Below are 23,202 nucleotides of genomic sequence, written 5' to 3' on the forward strand. Positions count from 1 at the left end.
CTGTTTCATAGTAGGGTAATGTTCAAGACAGGCCTAATACAGACTTCACAGTAAATGCTGTTTCATAGTAGGGTAATGTTCAGGACAGGCCTAATACAGACTTCACAGTAAATGCTGTTTCATAGTAGGGTAATGTTCAAGACAGGCCTAATACAGACTTCACAGTAAATGCTGTTTCATAGTAGGGTAATGTTCAAGACAGGCCTAATACAGACTTCACAGTAAATGCTGTTTCATAGTAGGGTAATGTTCAAGACAGGCCTAATACAGACTTCACAGTAAATGCTGTTTCATGGGACATTACAGACTTCACAGTAAATGCTGTTTCATAGTAGGGTAATGTTCAGGACAGGCCTAATACAGACTTCACAGTAAATGCTGTTTCATAGTAGGGTAATGTTCAGGACAGGCCTAATACAGACTTCACAGTAAATGCTGTTTCATAGTAGGGTAATGTTCAGGACAGGCCTAATACAGACTTCACAGTAAATGCTGTTTCATAGTAGGGTAATGTTCAGGACAGGCCTAATACAGACTTCACAGTAAATGCTGTTTCATAGTAGGGTAATGTTCAAGACAGGCCTAATACAGACTTCACAGTAAATGCTGTTTCATAGTAGGGTAATGTTCAAGACAGGCCTAATACAGACTTCACAGTAAATGCTGTTTCATAGTAGGGTAATGTTCAAGACAGGCCTAATACAGACTTCACAGTAAATGCTGTTTCATAGTAGGGTAATGTTCAAGACAGGCCTAATACAGACTTCACAGTAAATGCTGTTTCATAGTAGGGTAATGTTCAAGACAGGCCTAATACAGACTTCACAGTAAATGCTGTTTCATAGTAGGGTAATGTTCAAGACAGGCCTAATACAGACTTCACAGTAAATGCTGTTTCATGGGACATTACAGACTTCACAGTAAATGCTGTTTCATAGTAGGGTAATGTTCAGGACAGGCCTAATACAGACTTCACAGTAAATGCTGTTTCATAGTAGGGTAATGTTCAAGACAGGCCTAATACAGACTTCACAGTAAATGCTGTTTCATGGGACATTACAGACTTCACAGTAAATGCTGTTTCATAGTAGGGTAATGTTCAGGACAGGCCTAATACAGACTTCACAGTAAATGCTGTTTCATGGGACATTACAGACTTCACAGTAAATGCTGTTTCATAGTAGGGTAATGTTCAGGACAGGCCTAATACAGACTTCACAGTAAATGCTGTTTCATAGTAGGGTAATGTTCAGGACAGGCCTAATACAGACTTCACAGTAAATGCTGTTTCATAGTAGGGTAATGTTCAAGACAGGCCTAATACAGACTTCACAGTAAATGCTGTTTCATGGGACATTACAGACTTCACAGTAAATGCTGTTTCATAGTAGGGTAATGTTCAGGACAGGCCTAATACAGACTTCACAGTAAATGCTGTTTCATAGTAGGGTAATGTTCAGGACAGGCCTAATACAGACTTCACAGTAAATGCTGTTTCATAGTAGGGTAATGTTCAAGACAGGCCTAATACAGACTTCACAGTAAATGCTGTTTCATGGGACATTACAGACTTCACAGTAAATGCTGTTTCATAGTAGGGTAATGTTCAGGACAGGCCTAATACAGACTTCACAGTAAAGGTATACTAAGTTCTGAAATGGCTTTGAACCAAAAGTACACGTTGTGCTGTATTCCCCCTGTAAAGTGGTACATGTACCTGCCAAACGCCTAGGCAATGTCATGTGTCGTCAGCTAGTAATTTGCTTTGTCATATTGAAAAAAATACTTGGACGCAGCACGCAGCAATTGATTTAGTCCTACGCCAGCCGTGATTCAGCAGAAAACATTGGTGCCCAGTAACATGTCAGGCGAGACAGGCTGCACCTTAACCCAGGGGTCATTGGACCAGGTCATGCTGCAGAGGTCGATGCTTCAGTCCCGTGGAGCCCCACCCATACATATTTTACAAGGACACACCCATGCTTTGGCCACACAGACTGCAGCAACTGTGTACAGGTTGTGCTGCCATCACATGGCATTGTCTACAGTATTATCTGCACAGGTCTGTCAACTCATTTCCCCATAACAGTGGCTACACAGGTACAGTCCGTGGACTTTTATGTTGACTTTATGCTTTTGTGTTTTATGCTTTTGTTTTTTTTTATAATGTAAACTTTTCTGTTTTATACTGTTGGATTCTGTCATTGAGCATTTCAAATGTTGCCAAAATTCTGTCCTGAGTCACTGTCCTGACTCACTGTCATGACTCACTGTCCTGACTCACTGTCCTGAGTCACTGTCCTGACTCACTGTCATGACTTCAGACCTAGATCCTCACTGAGGGCTGGTGTGTAGATGTCTTCAACATTTACCTCTCTCCCATCCTCCTTTCTCTCCTCTCTCCCATCCTCCTCTCTCTCTCCTATCCTCCTTTATCTCCTCTCTCCCATCCTCCTTTCTCTCCTCTCTCCCATCCTCCTCTCTCTCTCCTATCCTCCTTTATCTCCTCTCTCCCATCCTCCTTTCTCTCCTCTCTCCCATCCTCCTTTATCTCCTCTCTCCCATCCTCTCTCTCCCATCCTCCTTTATCTCCTCTCCCATCCTCCTTTCTCTCCTCTCTCCCATCCTCCTTTCTCTCCTCTCTCCCATCCTCCTTTCTCTCCTCTCTCCCATCCTCCTTTCTCTCCTCTCTCCCATCCTCTCTCTCCCATCCTCCTTTCTCTCCTTTCTCCCATCCTCCTCTCTCTCTCCTATCCTCCTTTATCTCCTCTCTCCCATCCTCCTCTCTCTCCCATCCTCCTTTATCTCCTCTCTCCCATCCTCCTTTCTCTCCTCTCTCCCATCCTCCTTTCTCTCCTCTCTCCCATCCTCCTCTCTCTCCCATCCTCCTTTATCTCCTCTCTCCCATCCTCCTCTCTCTCCTATCCTCCTTTCTCTCCTCTCTCTCATCCTCCTTTTTCTTACTTTTCCCCCCTCTCTTGTCTCCTGTGTAGTTCCAGAACCATGTCCATCCTGAAGATTCACGCTCGTGAGATTTTCGACTCCCGTGGAAACCCCACCGTGGAGGTCGACCTGTACACCAAGAAAGGTAAGAAGAGGTTATACTAGAGCAGGACTATCTGTACACTTTGTTCTCTGTAGGGTTAGGGTTCCACTTTGTTCTCTGTAGGGTTAGGGTTACACTTTGTAGGGTTAGGGTTCCACTTTGTTCTCTGTGGGGTTAGGGTTCCACTTTGTTCTCTGTAGGGTTAGGGTTCTACTTTGTTCTCTGTAGGGTTAGGGTTCCACTTTGTTCTCTGTAGGGTTAGGGTTCCACTTTGTTCTCTGTAGGGTTAGGGTTCCACTTTGTTCTCTGTAGGGTTAGGGTTCCACTTTGGGTGCATGTTGTCCATACCACAGTTCTCTCTAAGGGGGCCAGTTTTCATAGTTTAAGCAACATTGCATGCATGCACGTTGTCTAGGATATATTTAGCAACTGTCTGCGGTTATCAGATTTAGAATAAAGCATTGCTAATTATGGAACGTCGTTTTGGTCTTTTGATGCCCCCCAAAAAATACACACGTCAAATAACCCCATTTAATAAGCTTGTTGACCAGTCAGGACCTGCATATGACTGCATGCCACATAATAATTCAACACGTTCACTACTTTTTTTACGTAGCTATTGCACATTGATTACACTTTCAGTCATATTTCATATGTCACAGCGATTCACCGATAGGTATGCTTTGATGCTGGTAAAGTTTTGTCTCGTGCACCTGCCGTATGAGCGGAGACACTCTTACCCAAGCTCTGGACGGTGCTGGTCAGAAACAAAGCTAGCTAGATGATGGACGCAAACAATGTCCCCCCCCCCCTAAAACATAGAAACACAACATCATCTGTTTCAGTAGCTATAGTTAGCTAGCTAACTATCTAGCTAGGTGTCATCATCTCAAATAACCCTAATTTATAGGACAGTTCGTATTTGATTAATGATGGTCGGACCCATCTATGTGAAGCTAGCCACAGTAAGGATTAGCCACAATATTGAAATTTGCGGTTCGCCTTCAAAATAAAAGTTGCTTTATTGAAAGTGAGGCAAATTAATACAAATAGTGGAATCATGCCATAATGGAATAGGTTGGAATGTTGTTATAGAAATTCAACAAAATAAAATAATTTGTCAATTGGACAAAAATCTGTTGAAATCACACTGTGGCTGTATTAGACTTTAGAACTGTATCGAGGGCATATTTATTACACTGCACAGCCTTACCTATGGACTGTGGATCAATGACATGGGGCGTCAGTCTTGAAACTAGCATAGGCAACAACAACAACTAGCTGGACGGAAAACAGTGATGCACATAACACACAACGCTGTCTACGGGCGTGTGGGGAGGGGTTCTTTAAATGGAACATCCAATCAAAATTGGTTTGAACGGCTCCCAGCGGACCATTCAAAACGTTTTTGCAATAGTTAATAATTCTCCCAGACCTCCAAGGAAGGTGTGACAACGACGTGATTTTGGAGGTATGGCAACACGAGGCTAGCTGCAGGCTAGTCCCTCTCCAATTGACAGAGTGAGTTAGCTGCAGGCTAGTCCCTCTCCGACTGACAGAGTGAGTTAGCTGCAGGCTAGTCCCTCTCCGACTGGCAGAGTGAGTTAGCTGCAGGCTAGTCCCTCTCCAACTGACAGAGTGAGTTAGCTCCAGGCTAGTCCCTCTCCTACTGGCAGAGTGAGTTAGCTGCAGGCTAGTCCCTCTCCTACTGGCAGAGTGAGTTAGCTGCAGGCTAGTCCCTCTCCAACTGGCAGAGTGAGTTAGCTCCAGGCTAGTCCCTCTCCTACTGGCAGAGTGAGTTAGCTCCAGGCTAGTCCCTCTCCAACTGGCAGAGTGAGTTAGTTCCAGGCTAGTCCCTCTCCGACTGGCAGAGTGAATTAGTTCCAGGCTAGTCCCTCTCCTACTGACAGAGTGAGTTAGCTCCAGGCTAGCCCCTCTCCAACTGGCAGAGTGAGTTAGCTCCAGGCTAGTCCCTCTCCAACTGGCAGAGTGAGTTAGCGCCAGGCTAGTCCCTCTCCAACTGGCAGAGTGAGTTAGCTCCAGGCTAGTCCCTCTCCGACTGGCAGAGTGAGTTAGCTCCAGGCTAGTCCCTCTCCTACTGGCAGAGTGAGTTAGTTCCAGGCTAGTCCCTCTCCAACTGGCAGAGTGAGTTAGCTCCAGGCTAGTCCCTCTCCTACTGGCAGAGTGAGTTAGCTCCAGGCTAGTCCCTCTCCGACTGACAGAGTGAGTTAGCTCCAGGCTAGTCCCTCTCCGACTGGCAGAGTGAGTTAGCTCCAGGCTAGTCCCTCTCCGACTGACAGAGTGAGTTAGCTCCAGGCTAGTCCCTCTCCTACTGGCAGAGTGAGTTAGCTCCAGGCTAGTCCCTCTCCGACTGGCAGAGTGAGTTAGTTCCAGGCTAGTCCCTCTCCAACTGGCAGAGTGAGTTAGCGCCAGGCTAGTCCCTCTCCAACTGGCAGAGTGAGTTAGCTCCAGGCTAGTCCCTCTCCGACTGGCAGAGTGAGTTAGCTACAGGCTAGTCCCTCTCCGACTGGCAGAGTGAGTTAGCTCTAGGCTAGTCCCTCACCGACTGACAGAGTGAGTTAGCTCCAGGCTAGTCCCTCTCCGACTGACAGAGTGAGTTAGCTCCAGGCTAGTCCCTCTCCGACTGACAGAGTGAGTTAGCTCCAGGCTAGTCCCTCTCCGACTGGCAGAGTGAGTTAGCTCCAGGCTAGTCCCTCTCCAACTGACGGAGTGAGTTAGTTCCAGGCTAGTCCCTTTCCCTCTCAATCGGTTGCATCCCTCCATCTCTATTTAATAGTAGCCTATCAGCAGGTTATAACCCTCCATCTCCATTTAATAGTAGCCTATCAGCAGGTTATAACCCTCCATCTCCATTTAATAGTAGCCTATCAGCAGGTTATAACCCTCCCTCTCCATTTAATAGTAGCCTATCAGCAGGTTATAACCCTCCCTCTCCATTTAATAGTAGCCTATCAGCAGGTTATAACCCTCCATCTCTATTTAATAGTAGCCTATCAGCAGGTTATAACCCTCCATCTCCATTTAATAATAGCCTATCAGCAGGTTATAACCCTCCATCTCCATTTAATAGTAGCCTATCAGCAGGTTATAACCCTCCATCTCCATTTAATAGTAGCCTATCAGCAGGTTATAACCCTCCATCTCCATTTAATAGTAGCCTATCAGCAGGTTATAACCCTCCATCTCCATTTAATAGTAGCCTATCAGCAGGTTATAACCCTCCATCTCCATTTAATAGTAGCCTATCAGCAGGTTATAACCCTCCATCTCCATTTAATAGTAGCCTATCAGCAGGTTATAACCCTCCCTCTCCATTTAATAGTAGCTTATCAGCAGGTTATAACCCTCCCTCTCCATTTAATAGTAGCCTATCAGCAGGATATAACCCTCCATCTCCAGTCTGACACCTCTGGTTCCCAAATGGCACCCTATTCCCTATATAGCGCACTACTTTTGCCTACTACTTTCAGTGCACCCCTATGAGCCCTGGTCAGAAGTAGTGCGCTATATAGTGAATAGGGTACTATTTGAGATGGAGACGTGGATACTTACAGTACAGAGTTCACAGGTTGGACTCCGTAATACCTAGAGGCCTAAAAGAGGCCAGGTTAATACTTATTATAAACTGGGTGGTTCCAGCCCTGAATGCTGATTGGCTGACAGCTGTGGTATATCAGACCGTATTTCAAGGGGATTGCAAAACGTTTATTTTTACTGCTCTAATTACGTTTGTAACCAGTTTATAATAGCAATAAGGCACCTCAGGGGTTTGTGGTAAGAACAGCCCTTAACCGTGGTATATTGGCCATATACCACACCCCCTCATGGTAAGAACAGCCCTTAACCGTGGTATATTGGCCATATACCACACCCCCTCGTGGTAAGAACAGCCCTTAACCGTGGTATATTGGCCATATACCATACCCCCTCGTGGTAAGAACAGCCCTTAACCGTGGTATATTGGCCATATACCACACCCCCTCGTGGTAAGAACAGCCCTTAACCGCGGTGTATTGGCCATATACCATACCCCCTCGTGGTAAGAACAGCCCTTAACCGTGGTATATTGGCCATATACCACACCCCCTCGTGGTAAGAACAGCCCTTAACCGTGGTATATTGGCCATATACCACACCCCCTCGTGGTAAGAACAGCCCTTAACCGTGGTATATTGGCCATATAACACACCCCCTCGTGGTAAGAACAGCCCTTAACCGTGGTATATTGGCCATATACCACACCCCCTCGTGGTAAGAACAGCCCTTAACCGTGGTATATTGGCCATATACCACACCCCCTCGTGGTAAGAACAGCCCTTAACCGTGGTATATTGGCCATATAACACACCCCCTCGTGGTAAGAACAGCCCTTAACCGTGGTATATTGGCCATATAACACACCCCCTCGTGGTAAGAACAGCCCTTAACCGTGGTATATTGGCCATATACCACACCCCCTCGTGGTAAGAACAGCCCTTAACCGTGGTATATTGGCCATATACCACACCCCCTCGTGGTAAGAACAGCCCTTAACCGTGGTATATTGGCCATATACCACACCCCCTCGTGGTAAGAACAGCCCTTAACCGTGGTATATTGGCCATATACCACACCCCCTCGTGGTAAGAACAGCCCTTAACCGTGGTATATTGGCCATATACCACACCCCCTCGTGCCTTATTGCTTAATTCTACTCCATCTTGTTAACCAGGAATTAGTCCTTTTTATAGGTTTTTCTGGGGTAGTCACTGAAGTCTTCTAATACTCTTCCTCATGTGAATTTTGAAGTCATATTTAAAGTGTTGTTGATCGTACAGGCACAGAACATGACAGACCCGTCATTTGTAATGGGATTACAATTCATTGGAAATCAATACCTTAACTTTCAAGATGTATTTTTCTTTTATCTCAACCAACCTAACAATATTCAACCAACTAACTCTGAATATCCAGAAGTTCCCTTTTGTTGTTCTGCTCCGTGGGCTAAAACAAAGCAGCTATTTCAACTTAATGAATGAATGTCCAGAATGTTAATGAAGCTATCTGATTTAGGCCACCGAGGAAGAGGAAAGGGGTGGTGGTGGGGGGGGGGGGGGGGGGGGGTTGAGAGAAGACATGTTGGATTTAACAGGGGCTTGCAAATGGGCTTGAAATCCACCCCCCCCCCAAAAAAGGGAAAGCGTTCTCCATTTGCTCTCTTTTGACAGTTTGTGCGAAGGTTGCTAGGTGCTCTAAGCTAGCAGCTTCACGGTTTCTAGTTTAGGGTGGACCTCGCCCCAACCTGATTTGGCATTGGATGCATCTCAAAGGATGCCGTATTCCCTTTATACTGCTCCATTTTTGACCAGGGCCCAAAGGGATTCCCATAGGGCCTCTGTTCAAAAGAATGTCACTATAAAGAGAAGAGAGGGCAATTTGGGATACACTTTGTGTTGTCTGCTGCTGTATAAATAAGGTTGGATTGTTGGAGCGTGCAGAGAGACAAGACCCCCAGATGTAAATGTGTCTCTGCTATATAACACAAAAGGGGTTTGAATTACAGTCGTTACTAGACGGGTCTGCATCGTCCTTCTGTTTCTATTTTCAGATCCAGTACTAATCCTCTGGGATGAGAGTGACTCACTGGAAACAGTCTTTCAGCAGAGGTCAGAACAGACACGGATGGCTGCCACCGAAACGCGTTCGTTTGTTCTGGCCTCTTCTGATAAAAGAAACACATTCAAACGTATTTTTTTTTAAAACATTTATTTCAGTGAGTGACGGTTTTTCTTGTCTTCAAGTATATGCCTTTTTGAACCCGGAACCCAATTTTTTTTTGTTACAACAAACATTTGAGCTGAGCATGCTAATTTCTCTTTCTTTGAGAGTGACTGTCACGTCCTCCGATGGGGGGTTTGCAACCACAAAAATAACATATTAGTATCTGGACAGAGGGCTTCCGAGTGGTGCAGCGGTCTAAGGAGACTCTGGTTCCATTCCAGGCTGTATCACAACCGGCCGTGATTTGGGAGTCCCATAGGGCGGCGCACAATTGGCCGAGGGTCGTACAGGTTTGGACGGGGTAGGCTGTCATTGTAAATAAGAATTTGTTCTTATCTGACTTGCCTAGTTAAATAAAGGTTAAAAAATTTACATTAAAATTTGAACTGAATCTAGGCATATGTTAAAAAAAGATAACCTTACTGAATTCAGACATACTGTATATGTGTCCAAAATGCAATATGTTGCATGCTTTGATTGTAGTTGATTTGAAAACAAGTGAAATCACTAAGACTCAATTTATCTGAATAGGTTTTTTGGGCTTGACTGCTAAGCTATATCAAGCATCCCATAGCTGATTTCTTGATGCAGATGATTTGATAAGCCTAAACTCATGACCTAAATCTCTCTGTGTGTCTCTGTGGTTAAGCTTTAAATCTCTCCTGATCTCAGGACCCCTGTCATTGGTTTGATCAGCATTTTTTTATATATTTTTTTTGCCCAATGAGCAGTTAGAATCAAATTTGCACATCCTGTATCTTTCTTGAATCCAAAATGTCTGACCTTGGTGTGTGTCTGAGCCAGCAGTCGCATCCTGGAAGCTGCTGCACTGTGTGTGTGTGTGTGTGTGTGTGTGTGTGTGTGTGTGTGTGTGTGTGTGTGTGTGTGTGTGTGTGCGTGTGCGTGTGCGTGCGTGCGTGTGTGTGTGGAGGCTGCTACATTGCACATGCTCAGTAGAGAGCGTTTCTTCTCTGTCCAACTCTGTTACATCACATTGATCTGCTTAGCATGTGCAACCCTCTCTCTCCTCCTCTGGGAACAAAATGGGATTAAAATAGGACCGAAGGGATACTTGCTGCTCATTGGATAATTTTGATTTCCTGTTGCTTTTACTATGAATAACAAACAACCTTCATACTACTACAGTAGAGTGCATTCTGAAAAAGTATTTTCCATATTGTTACGGAACAGCCTTGTTCTAAAATGTATTATTGTGTTCCTCATCAATCTACACACAATACCCCATAATGACAAAGCAAAAACAGGTTTTTAGAAATGTTTGCAAATTTATTTAAAAAAAAAATGTATTCAGACCCTTCTCTTTGAGACTCGAAATTGAGATCAGGTGCATCTTGTTACCATTGATCATCCTTTGAGATGTTTCTACAACTTGATTGAAGTCCACCTGTGGTAAATTCAATTGATTGGACATGATTTGGAAAGGCACACACCTGTCTCTATAAGGTCCCGCAGTTGACAGTGCATGTCAGAGCAAAAACCGAGCCATGAGGTTGAAGGAATTGTCCGTAGAGCTCCGAGACAGGATTGTATCGCGACACAGATCTGGGGAAGGGTACCAAAAAATGTCTGCAGCATTGAAGGTCCCGAAGAACACAGTGGCCTCCATCATTCTTAAATGGAAGAAGTTTGGAACCACCAAGACTCTTCCTAGAGCTGACCGCCCGGCCAAATAGAGCAATCGGGGTAGAAGGGCCTTGGTCAGGGAGGTGACCAAAAACCTGATGGTCACTTTGACAGACCTCCAGAGTTACTCTGTTGAGATGGGAGAACCTTCCAGAAGAACAACCATCTCTGCTGCGCTCCAACAATCAGGCCTTTATGGTAGAGTGGCCAGACGGAAGCCACTCCTCAGTAAAAGGCACATGACAGCACGCTTGGAGTTTGCCAAAAGGCACCTAAAGGACTCAGACCATGGTCTGATGAAACCAAGATTGAACTCTTTGGCCTGAATGCCAAGCGTCATGTTTGGAGGAAACCTGGCACCATCCCTACAGAGTACGGTGAAGCACGATGGTGGCAGCATCATGCTGTGGGGATGTTTTTCAGAGGCAGGGACTGGGAGACTAGTCAGGATCGAGGGAAAGATGAACGGAGAAAGGTACAGAGAGATTCTTGATGAAAATCTGCCCCAGAGCGCTCAGGACCTTCGCCCCAGTCTTCCAGCAGGACAACGACGCCCAGCACACAGCCAAGACAACGCAGGAGTGGCTTCGTGACAAGTCTCTAAATGACCTTGAGTGGCCCAGCCAGAGCCTGGACTTGAACCCGGTCGAACATCTCTGGAGAGACCTGAAAATAGCTGCGCAGCAACGCTCCCCATCCAACCTGACAGCTTGAGAGGATCTGCAGAGAAGAATGAGAGAAACTCCCTAAATACAGGTGTGCCAAGCTTGTAGCGTCATACCCAAGAAGACTCGAGGCTGTAATCGCTGCCAAAGGTGCTTCAACAAAGTACTGAGTAAATGGTCTGAATACTTACGTAAATGTAATATTAGGATGCAACAGCCAGCCTCTTGCAGTGAGTCAGGAAATCAATTTAAAACACAGTAGTCATTAAAATCCTCTGTGTTCTCCAGGTCTGTTCAGGGCTGCCGTCCCCAGCGGTGCCTCTACTGGCATCTATGAAGCTCTGGAGCTCCGTGATAACGACAAGACACGCTACCTGGGCAAAGGTTTGCTTTTGATTTCCCAATGTCCTCATAGTACAAAAGCCCCCTTCTTTAAAAATGTTCCGTTACATCTTCATCTTCATCCTTTCTGACGCGTCATCCTTCTCTCCTCCTCTGTCAGGGGTGAAAAGGGCTGTTAAATATATTAATGAGTTCTTGGCCCCAGCACTGTGTAACCAGGTAAATGAACAGTGTGGAGGAGCAACAGGAGTAAGACAGAGATAACACTGAAATGAACTGGAGTTGGTGACTTTTGATTTGGACAACTAACTAACCTCTGTCGCAGGCATTCACAGACGATCACAGATCTGCTAAACCATTATTACCCAGATAGCAATAGGGTGACTATAACGGACATCCCTATTCAAGTCAGCGTTCCAAGATGGGTGGATTCAACCTGCGGCCATTTTGTCATTCTATTTCTGTGATTACCCCCATGATCCCAATAGTAGATCATTCCACTTGACGTTTGTTTAACCAGCCTAGTTGCTGCCACCCAAGCAGCTAGTCTTAGCGAGAGCTAAGGCTCTTGCTCTGTGATCGTCTGGTAATGCCTGCTCTTGCATGGTCTACTTCTCCCTGGGTCGTGACGCTCTGCTTGTCCCTCTGCAGGTGTCTCAAAAGCTGTTGATCATATCAATAAAACTATTGCACCTGCACTTGTTCGGCAGGTAGGAACATTTACTGTTTGACTAACATTGACAATGTTGTGCTAGTGTCAAGTCAGAGTTGCACAGAGTTTACAGTATGAGATGGAATAGTCACGGCAGTATGTTTGTCATGTAGTAGATTGCTAAGCACGATCCTGACTGAACACAATTGAGTCAAAGTGGTAAGTTATCTCTCTATAGTATGTATTAATAGTATCTTTGCTTTTTTGTCTGTTACATGTATCTCTGAGTTGTAGAAATACACCACTGTACTTTGATCACTGTCAAAGTGATTACTGTCCTTGAACACAGTGACTGTCACTGCAGAGCGCCAAAGATCTTTCACCTAACCTGCCTAGTAACACCTCAAGATGCTGTGTGTAGTGTGTACTAGTGAACCATAAACGTCCTTCAAGCCTGGTGTTTTGAGCTAACCTGTTTGAACTTTGAACTAACCTTTTTATCTGTTTGTTGTCACTTCCTCCCATCTCTAATGACCGGTGTGTTGTTCTGTGTCTGTCTGTCCTGTTGTTGTTCAGGATGTCAACGTCCTGGAGCAGGAGAAGGTTGACCAGCTGATGCTGGACATGGATGGCACAGAGAACAAGTGTAAGTTGGGAAACATTTTACTTGGAGCCTGCAGTTATAAAGCGTTATAACTTGTTATAAACATGTATGGGCCTTTATTACATGGATGCCTAGAGAACCGTATGTTTTAAAACTGATGTTGACAGCCCGGTCCAACTTTAAACAAACAATTGATAAAGGCTGATTAGAGCAAAGTCACAAAGTCTTTATGAGCACTACGTGGATGCTTCACGTTTCATTTACACGAAATTGCTAAATGTTAGCTGCTTCTCTTGGCTTATTTATTAGTTGTGAATATTCAGCAGGCAGAGCAAAAAGTTAAGGTTAGGCATAGGGACTGATGGGTTAGGGACTGATGGGTTAGGGACTGATGGGTTAGGGACTGATAGGTTAGGGACTGATGGGTTAGGGACTGATGGGTTAGGGACTGATAGGTTATGTACTGATGGGTTATGTACTGATGGGTTAGGGCCTGATGGGTTAGGGACTGATGGGTTAGGGACTGATGGGTTAGGGACTGATGGGTTAGGGTCTGATAGGTTAGGGACTGATAGGTTAGGGACTGATAGGTTAGGGACTGATAGGTTAGGGCCTGATGGGTTAGGGCCTGATGGGTTAGGGACTGATGGGTTAGGGACTGATGGGTTAGGGCCTGATAGGTTAGGGACTGATGGGTTAGGGACTGATGGGTTAGGGACTGATGGGTTAGGGACTGATGGGTTAGGGACTGATGGGTTAGGGACTGATGGGTTAGGGACTGATGGGTTAGGGCCTGATGAGTTAGGGCCTGATAGGTTAGGGACTGATAGGTTAGGGTCTGATAGGTTAGGGTCTGATAGGTTAGGGTTACATTTAGATGTAGAAATGGTGAGCTGCCGGCTGTACACTGCCTTATTTATTCACAGCATTGAGTTAACATGGAGATTCTGGTTACACATTACATATACACTACACCAGTGTACTAGGCATCAACACAAAGTCCCCAAATAGGCTTTTGTTGAACCCTTGAAGAGAATAGAATACAGAAAAGAGAATAGAAGCTGTTTACAGAAAAGAGAATAGAAGCTGTTTACAGAAAAGAAAATAGAAGCTGTTTACAGTAAAGGGAATAGAAGCTGTATACAGTAAAGAAAATAGAAGCTGTATACAGAAAAGAGAATAGAAGCTGTATACAGAAAAGAGAATAGAAGCTGTATACAGAAAAGAGAATAGAAGCTGTATACAGAAAAGGGAATAGAAGCTGTATACAGAAAAGAGAATAGAAGCTGTATACAGAAAATAGAATAGAAGCTGTTTATAGAAAAGAGAATAGAAGCTGTTTACAGAAAAGAGAATAGAAGCTGTTTATAGAAAAGAGAATAGAAGCTGTTTACAGAAAAGAGAATAGAAGCTGTTTACAGAAAAGAGAATAGAAGCTGTTTACAGAAAAGCACTGTATTGGCTGTTAAATCTTGGAACCCAGAACTAAATCTATGGTGACAGCTATTAATTATGATAACAGTCATTCACAATAGACTACGGGCTCTCTTTTTGTTCCCCCCTCAGCTAAGTTTGGTACCAAGGGTTAGGGTGAAGTTTAGTCATGGTGTTGGTAGACATGGGGTTGGTGAACTGCCAGGAACCACCTTTTAAAACCAATGATGAGAGGAGTAAGAGGCAGAAAAGAGCTGTATGGGCACTTACCTCCTCCCCCACCCCCTCACCCGCTCTCCTCCCAGCTAAGTTTGGTGCCAACGCCATCCTGGGCGTGTCCCTGGCTGTGTGCAAGGCCGGTGCTGCTGAGAAAGGTGTCCCCCTGTACCGTCACATCGCTGACCTCGCTGGGAACCCCGATGTCATCCTACCCGTCCCCGTAAGCCTGTGTTTAGATTTTATATTTATGTGACTGACTTTGGCTTGGACCTCGGTCTCCTGCTACCAATAAGTCTGTTAGTCCTCCGAGCTAAAGCCTAGGCACTAAGCTCAGGGAGTTAACACAACTTTACAGGTTTCAGACAACATTAATCATCATCCCATAGTTGTAAATGAGAACTTGTTCTCAACTGGCCTACCTGGTTAAATAAAGTTGACATAAATCAAATAAAACAAATAGTGGTTCACTCAGTCACCTCTTATATTTACAACAAGACTTTACTTAGCTTTAACTGTAATTACAGAACCACCTCTTATATTTACAACAAGACTTTACTTAACTTTAACTGTAATTACAGAACCACCTCTTATATTTACAATATTACTTTACTTAACTTTAACTGTAATTACAGAACCACCTCTTATATTTACAACAAGACTTTACTTAACTTTAACTGTAATTACAGAACCACCTCTTATATTTACAACAAGACTTTACTTAACTTTAACTGTAATTACAGAACCACCTCTTATATTTACAACAAGACTTTACTTAACTTTAACTGTAATTCCAGAACCACCTCTTATATTTATTATAAGACTTTACTTAGCTTTAACTGTAATTACAGAACCACCTCTTATATTTACAACAAGACTTTACTTAGCTTTAACTGTAATTACAGAACCACCTCTTATATTTACAACAAGACTTTACTTAGCTTTAACTGTAATTACAGAACCACCTCTTATATTTATTATAAGACTTGACTTAGCTTTAACTGTAATTACAGAACCACCTCTTATATTTACAATATTACTTTACTTAGCTTTAACTGTAATTGCAGAACCACCTCTTATATTTAAAACAAGACTTTACTTAGCTTTAACTGTAATTACAGAACCACCTCTTATATTTACAACAAGACTTTACTTAACTTTAACTGTAATTACAGAACCACCTCTTATATTTACAACATTACTTTCCTTAACGTTAACTGTAATTTGAAACTAAAGTTCAAACCTCTGTCTCTGTCCAAGGCCTTCAACGTGATCAATGGCGGTTCCCACGCAGGCAACAAGCTGGCCATGCAGGAGTTCATGATCCTCCCTGTAGGAGCCAGCACCTTCAAGGAGGCCATGAGGATCGGAGCCGAGGTCTACCACAACCTGAAGAACGTTATCAAGAAGAAGTACGGTCAGGACGCCACTAACGTGGGAGACGAGGGAGGCTTCGCCCCTAACATCCTGGAGAACAAGGAAGGTAAGAGAGAGAAAGAGGGATGGCGGGCTTGAGGGAGGGATGGAGGGCTTGAGGGAGGGGAGAGGGGTTGAGAGAGGGATGGAGGGGTTGAGGGAGGGAGGGAGACGAGGGAGGCTTCGTCCCAAACATCCTGGAGAACAAGGAAGGTAAGAGAGAGAAAGAGGGATGGCGGGCTTGAGGGAGGGATGGAGGGTTTGAGGGAGGGGAGAGGGAGGGAGGGTGGGATGGAGGGGTTGAGGGAGGGATGGAGGGTATGAGAGGGAGGGGTAGAGAATGGGAGAGATGGGTTGAGAGAGGGTGGGAGGGGTTGAGAGAGGGTGGGAGGGGTTGAGAGGGAGGGGTAGAGAAAGGGAGAGATGGGTTGAGAGAGGGAGGGAGGGGTTGAGAGAGGGTGGGAGGGATTGAGAGAGGGTGGGAGGGGTTGAGAGAGGGAGATTGGAGGAATAGCACCAACGTAGAAGACAAGGGAGGCTTCTCCCCCAACATCCTGGAGAACAAGGGGAGAGACCATGAGCGTCAGTCAGTTAATCAGTCAGTTAACCAGTCAGTCAGTTAATCAATCAGTCAGATTGACAGTAAGTCTGTCAAGTCAGTTAATCAATCAGTCAGATTTGACAGTAAGTCAGTCAGTCAATCAATCCAGCCAATAATCAGTCAGATGTATAGCCCTTTTCACAGCATCAGTTGTCACAAGCTGCAACAGGAAAACCTTTCTTTTCCCAATACAAGACCAGCAGTATGGCACCACTGCAGCTTCACTTCAGTTGGATAATGAGTAATGCTGCTCAGTGCAGCTCAGTGCAGCTCAGTGCCAGCTCAGTGCCAGGTCAGTGTAGCTCAGTGCCAGGTCAGTGTAGCTCAGTGCCAGGTCAGTGTAGCTCAGTGCCAGGTCAATGTAGCTCAGTGCCAGGTCAATGTAGCTCAGTGCCAGGTCAGTGTAGCTCAGTGCCAGGTCAGTGTAGCTCAGTGCCAGGTCAATGTAGCTCAGTGCCAGGTCAATGTAGCTCAGTGTAGCTCAGTGCCAGGTCAGTGTAGCTCAGTGCCAGGTCAGTGTAGCTCAGTGCCAGGTCAATGTAGCTCAGTGCCAGGTCAGTGTAGCTCAGTGCCAGGTCAGTGCCAGGTCAGTGCCAGGTCAGTGTAGCTCAGTGTAGCTCAGTGCCAGGTCAGTGTAGCTCAGTGCCAGGTCAGTGTAGCTCAGTGCCAGGTCAGTGTAGCTCAGTGCCAGGTCAGTGTAGCTCAGTGCCAGGTCAGTGTAGCTCAGTGCCAGGTCAGTGTAGCTCAGTGCCAGGTCAATGTAGCTCTGTGCCAGGTCAGTGTAGATCAGTGCCAGGTCAGTGTAGCTCAGTGCCAGGTCAGTGTAGCTCAGTGCCAGGTCAATGTAGCTCAGTGCCAGGTCAGTGTAGCTCTGTGCCAGGTCAGTGTAGCTCAGTGCCAGGTCAGTGTAGCTCAGTGCCAGGTCAGTGCCAGGTCAATGTAGCTCAGTGCCAGGTCAGTGTAGCTCAGTGCCAGGTCAGTGTAGCTCAGTGCCAGGTCAGTGTAGCTCAGTGCCAGGTCAGTGCCAGGTCAATGTAGCTCAGTGCCAGGTCAGTGTAGCTCAGTGCCAGGTCAGTGTAGCTCAGTACCAGGTCAGTGTAGCTCAGTGCCAGGTCAGTGTAGCTCAGTGCCAGGTCAGTGTAGCTCAGTGCCAGGTCAGTGTAGCTCAGTGCCAGGTCAGTGCTGCTCAGTGCCAGGTCAGTGCCAGGTCAATGTAGCTCAGTGTCAGGTCAGTGTAGCTCAGTGCCAGGTCACTGTAGCTCAGTGCCAGGTCAGTGTAGCTCAGTGCAGCTCAGTGTAGCTCAGTGCAGCTCAGTGCCAGGTCAGTGTAGCTCAGTGCAGCTCAGTGTAGCTCAGTGTAGCTCAGTGCAGGTCAGTGCCAGGTCAGTGCAGCTCAGTGCCAGGTCAGTGTAGCTCAGTACAGCTCAGTGCCAGGTCAGTGCAGCTCAGTGCCAGGTCAGTGCAGCTCAGTGCCAGGTCAGTGTAGCTCAGTGCCAGGTCAGTGTAGCTCAGTGCCAGGTCAGTGTAGCTCAGTGCCAGGTCAATGTAGCTCAGTGCCAGGTCAGTGTAGCTCAGTGCCAGGTCAGTGCAGCTCAGTGCCAGGTCAGTGCAGCTCAGTGCCAGGTCAGTGCAGCTCAGTGCCAGGTCAATGTAGCTCAGTGCCAGGTCAATGTAGCTCAGTGCCAGGTCAGTGTAGCTCAGTGCCAGGTCAGTGTAGCTCAGTGCCAGGTCAGTGCAGCTCAGTGCCAGGTCAGTGCAGCTCAGTGCCAGGTCAGTGCAGCTCAGTGCCAGGTCAGTGTAGCTCAGTGCCAGGTCAGTGTAGCTCAGTGCCAGGTCAGTGTAGCTCAGTGCCAGGTCAATGTAGCTCAGTGCCAGGTCAGTGCAGCTCAGTGCCAGGTCAATGTAGCTCAGTGCCAGGTCAGTGTAGCTCAGTGCCAGGTCAGTGTAGCTCAGTGCCAGCTCAGTGCAGCTCCGTGCCAGCTCAGTGCCAGGTCAGTGTAGCTCAGTGCAGCTCAGTGCCAGCTCGGTGCCAGGTTATTGGTCAAGGTGCTAAGATGGCAGAAGCCCCAGTGGGGCACTTAGCAGAGGTCATGATGAAACTGTAAAATAATTGAGGATTTATTCTCCTACTTATTTATTTATTGTGCAAGCTACCTGAAGAATATCTTAACAATTGCATGATCAAATCAACTCAAATCAGTTCAATGACTAGGTTTGAAGTTACTTGAAGTGATTTGGCCACAAATTATAGACTACTCAATATTGTATTTTGTTAATGGTATTGTACACTATTTAAATATGAAGAATTTTTTTTTTTCTCATTATACTATATCAAGCCAAGCAAATCTGATAATTTAGCGTGAGGGAATCTCTTATTCATCTATGTTCCTCTCAGCTCTGGAGTTGCTGAAGGAAGCCATTAGCAAAGCCGGCTACACCGACAAGATTGTGATCGGCATGGACGTGGCCGCCTCCGAGTTCTACAAGGACGGGAAATACGACCTGGACTTCAAGTCACCTGACGACTCCAGCCGTTACATCACCCCAGACCAGCTGGGAGACCTCTACAAGAGCTTCGTCAAGGATTATCCAGGTGGGTGTTCATGTGTCCCAAATGGCACCCTATTCCCTATATAGTGCCCTACTTTAGACCAGAGCCCTATTCCCTATATAGTGCACTACTTTAGACAAGAGCCCTATTCCCTATATAGTGCACTACTTTAGACAAGAGCTCTATTCCCTATATAGTGCACTACTTTTGTCCAGGGTCCCCATCACCAAGGGGGATAGGTTGCCTGGGGTCGGCAGTGCTACTACCACTAGATGAAGAATTACCCAGGTCTGTTACTGAGATAACACTGATCCTCATTATACTGTTAAGACTCCGGCTGAGTTACCCAGGTCTGTTACTGAGATAACACTGATCCTCATTATACTGTTAAGACTCCGGCTGAATTACCCAGGTCTGTTACTGAGATAACACTGATCCTCATTATACTGTTAAGACTCCGGCTGAGTTACCCAGGTCTGTTACTGAGATAAACACTGATCCTCATTATACTGTTAAGACTCCGGCTGAGTTACCCAGGTCTGTTACTGAGATAACACTGATCCTCATTATACTGTTAAGACTCCGGCTGAGTTACCCAGGTCTGTTACTGAGATAAACACTGATCCTCATTATACTGTTAAGACTCCGGCTGAGTTACCCAGGTCTGTTACTGAGATAACACTGATCCTCATTATACTGTTAAGACTCCGGCTGAGTTACCCAGGTCTGTTACTGAGATAAACACTGATCCTCATTATACTGTTAAGACTCCGGCTGAGTTACCCAGGTCTGTTACTGAGATAACACTGATCCTCATTATACTGTTAAGACTCCGGCTGAGTTACCCAGGTCTGTTACTGAGATAAACACTGATCCTCATTATACTGTTAAGACTCCGGCTGAGTTACCCAGGTCTGTTACTGAGATAAACACTGATCCTCATTATACTGTTAAGACTCCGGCTGAGTTACCCAGGTCTGTTACTGAGATAAACACTGATCCTCATTATACTGTTAAGACTCCGGCTGAGTTACCCAGGTCTGTTACTGAGATAAACACTGATCCTCATTATACTGTTAAGACTCCGGCTGAGTTACCCAGGTCTGTTACTGAGATAAACACTGATCCTCATTATACTGTTAAGACTCTGGCTGAGTTACCCAGGTCTGTTACTGAGATAAACACTGATCCTCATTATACTGTTAAGACTCCGGTTTAACAATCCTAAATGGCACGCTATTACCCATAGGACACGCTATTACCCATAGGGCACCCTATTACCCATAGGACACGCTATTACCCATAGGACACGCTATTACCCATAGGACACGCTATTACCCATAGGGCACCCTATTACCCATAGGGCACCCTATTACCCATAGGACACGCTATTACCCATAGGACACGCTATTACCCATAGGGCACCCTATTACCCATAGGGCACCCTATTACCCATAGGACACGCTATTACCCATAGGACACCCTATTACCCATAGGACACGCTATTACCCATAGGACACCCTATTACCCATAGGACACCCTATTACCCATAGGACACGCTATTACCCATAGGACACGCTATTACCCATAGTGCACACTATTACCCATAGGACACGCTATTACCCATAGTGCACGCTATTACCCATAGTGCACACTATTACCCATAGGACACGCTATTACCCATAGGACACGCTATTACCCATAGGACACGCTATTACCCATAGGACACGCTATTACCCATAGGACACCCTATTACCCATAGGACCCTATTACCCATAGGACACGCTATTACCCATAGGACACGCTATTACCCATAGGACACGCTATTACCCATAGGACACGCTATTACCCATAGGACACGCTATTACCCATAGGACACGCTATTACCCATAGGACACGCTATTACCCATAGTGCACGCTATTACCCATAGGACACGCTATTACCCATAGTGCACACTATTACCCATAGTGCACACTATTACCCATAGGACACCCTATTACCCATAGGACACGCTATTACCCATAGGACACCCTATTACCCATAGGGCACCCTATTACCCATAGTGCACCCTATTACCCATAGGGCACCCTATTACCCATAGGGCACCCTATTACCCATAGGGCACCCTATTACCCATAGGACACGCTATTACCCATAGGACACGCTATTACCCATAGGACACGCTATTACCCATAGGACACCCTATTACCCATAGGACACGCTATTACCCATAGGACACGCTATTACCCATAGTGCACACTATTACCCATAGGACACGCTATTACCCATAGTGCACACTATTACCCATAGTGCACACTATTACCCATAGGACACCCTATTACCCATAGGACACGCTATTACCCATAGGACACCCTATTACCCATAGGACACCCTATTACCCATAGGGCACCCTATTACCCATAGGGCACCCTATTACCCATAGGACACGCTATTACCCATAGGGCACCCTATTACCCATAGTGCACGCTATTACCCATAGGGCACGCTATTACCCATAGGGCACACTATTACCCATAGGACACGCTATTACCCATAGTGCACACTATTACCCATAGTGCACGCTATTACCCATAGGACACCCTATTACCCATAGGACACGCTATTACCCATAGGACACCCTATTACCCATAGGGCACCCTATTACCCATAGTGCACCCTATTACCCATAGGGCACCCTATTACCCATAGGGCACCCTATTACCCATAGGACACGCTATTACCCATAGGACACCCTATTACCCATAGGACACCCTATTACCCATAGGACACGCTATTACCCATAGGACACGCTATTACCCATAGTGCACACTATTACCCATAGGACACGCTATTACCCATAGTGCACACTATTACCCATAGTGCACACTATTACCCATAGGACACCCTATTACCCATAGGACACGCTATTACCCATAGGACACCCTATTACCCATAGGACACCCTATTACCCATAGGGCACCCTATTACCCATAGGGCACCCTATTACCCATAGGACACGCTATTACCCATAGGGCACCCTATTACCCATAGTGCACGCTATTACCCATAGGGCACGCTATTACCCATAGGGCACGCTATTACCCATAGTGCACGCTATTACCCATAGGGCACGCTATTACCCATAGTGCACGCTATTACCCATAGGACACCCTATTACCCATAGGACACCCTATTACCCATAGGACACGCTATTACCCATAGGACACGCTATTACCCATAGGACACGCTATTACCCATAGGACACCCTATTACCCATAGGACACCCTATTACCCATAGGACACCCTATTACCCATAGGACACGCTATTACCCATAGGACACGCTATTACCCATAGGACACGCTATTACCCATAGGACACGCTATTACCCATAGGGCACCCTATTACCCATAGGGCACCCTATTACCCATAGTGCACCCTATTACCCATAGGACACGCTATTACCCATAGTGCACACTATTACCCATAGGACACCCTATTACCCATAGGACACCCTATTACCCATAGGACACGCTATTACCCATAGGACACGCTATTACCCATAGGGCACCCTATTACCCATAGGGCACCCTATTACCCATAGTGCACCCTATTACCCATAGGGCACCCTATTACCCATAGGACACGCTATTACCCATAGGACACGCTATTACCCATAGGGCACGCTATTACCCATAGGACACGCTATTACCCATAGGACACGCTATTACCCATAGGACACGCTATTACCCATAGGGCACGCTATTACCCATAGGACACGCTATTACCCATAGGACACCCTATTACCCATAGGGCACCCTATTACCCATAGGACACCCTATTACCCATAGGACACGCTATTACCCATAGGACACCCTATTACCCATAGTGCACCCTATTACCCATAGTGCACCCTATTACCCATAGGACACCCTATTACCCATAGGACACCCTATTACCCATAGGACACCCTATTACCCATAGGACACGCTATTACCCATAGGACACCCTATTACCCATAGGACACGCTATTACCCATAGGACACCCTATTACCCATAGGGCACCCTATTACCCATAGGGCACCCTATTACCCATAGGACACGCTATTACCCATAGGGCACCCTATTACCCATAGGGCACCCTATTACCCATAGTGCACCCTATTACCCATAGGGCACCCTATTACCCATAGTGCACCCTATTACCCATAGGACACCCTATTACCCATAGGACACCCTATTACCCATAGG

The 23,202-nt window shown here is 45.9% G+C and overlaps 1 protein-coding gene across 1 annotated transcript in view; it reads left to right on the forward strand.

Moving 5' to 3' along the window:
* The window catches only part of LOC120061507 (enolase-like), a 31,894-nt gene that overhangs the window by 2,310 nt on the left and 6,382 nt on the right, over positions 1-23,202 (forward strand). Inside the window, exons 2-8 of the mRNA XM_039011388.1 lie at positions 2,994-3,088; positions 11,425-11,520; positions 12,130-12,188; positions 12,707-12,776; positions 14,474-14,607; positions 15,645-15,867; positions 18,797-18,994. Coding sequence (XP_038867316.1) covers positions 3,004-3,088; positions 11,425-11,520; positions 12,130-12,188; positions 12,707-12,776; positions 14,474-14,607; positions 15,645-15,867; positions 18,797-18,994 — 865 coding nt within the window. The 5' untranslated portion in view covers positions 2,994-3,003. The remainder of the gene's footprint in view (positions 1-2,993; positions 3,089-11,424; positions 11,521-12,129; positions 12,189-12,706; positions 12,777-14,473; positions 14,608-15,644; positions 15,868-18,796; positions 18,995-23,202) is intronic.

The sequence above is a fragment of the Salvelinus namaycush genome, chromosome 16 (genome assembly GCF_016432855.1).
Source record: "Salvelinus namaycush isolate Seneca chromosome 16, SaNama_1.0, whole genome shotgun sequence".
Taxonomy (NCBI): domain Eukaryota; kingdom Metazoa; phylum Chordata; class Actinopteri; order Salmoniformes; family Salmonidae; genus Salvelinus; species Salvelinus namaycush.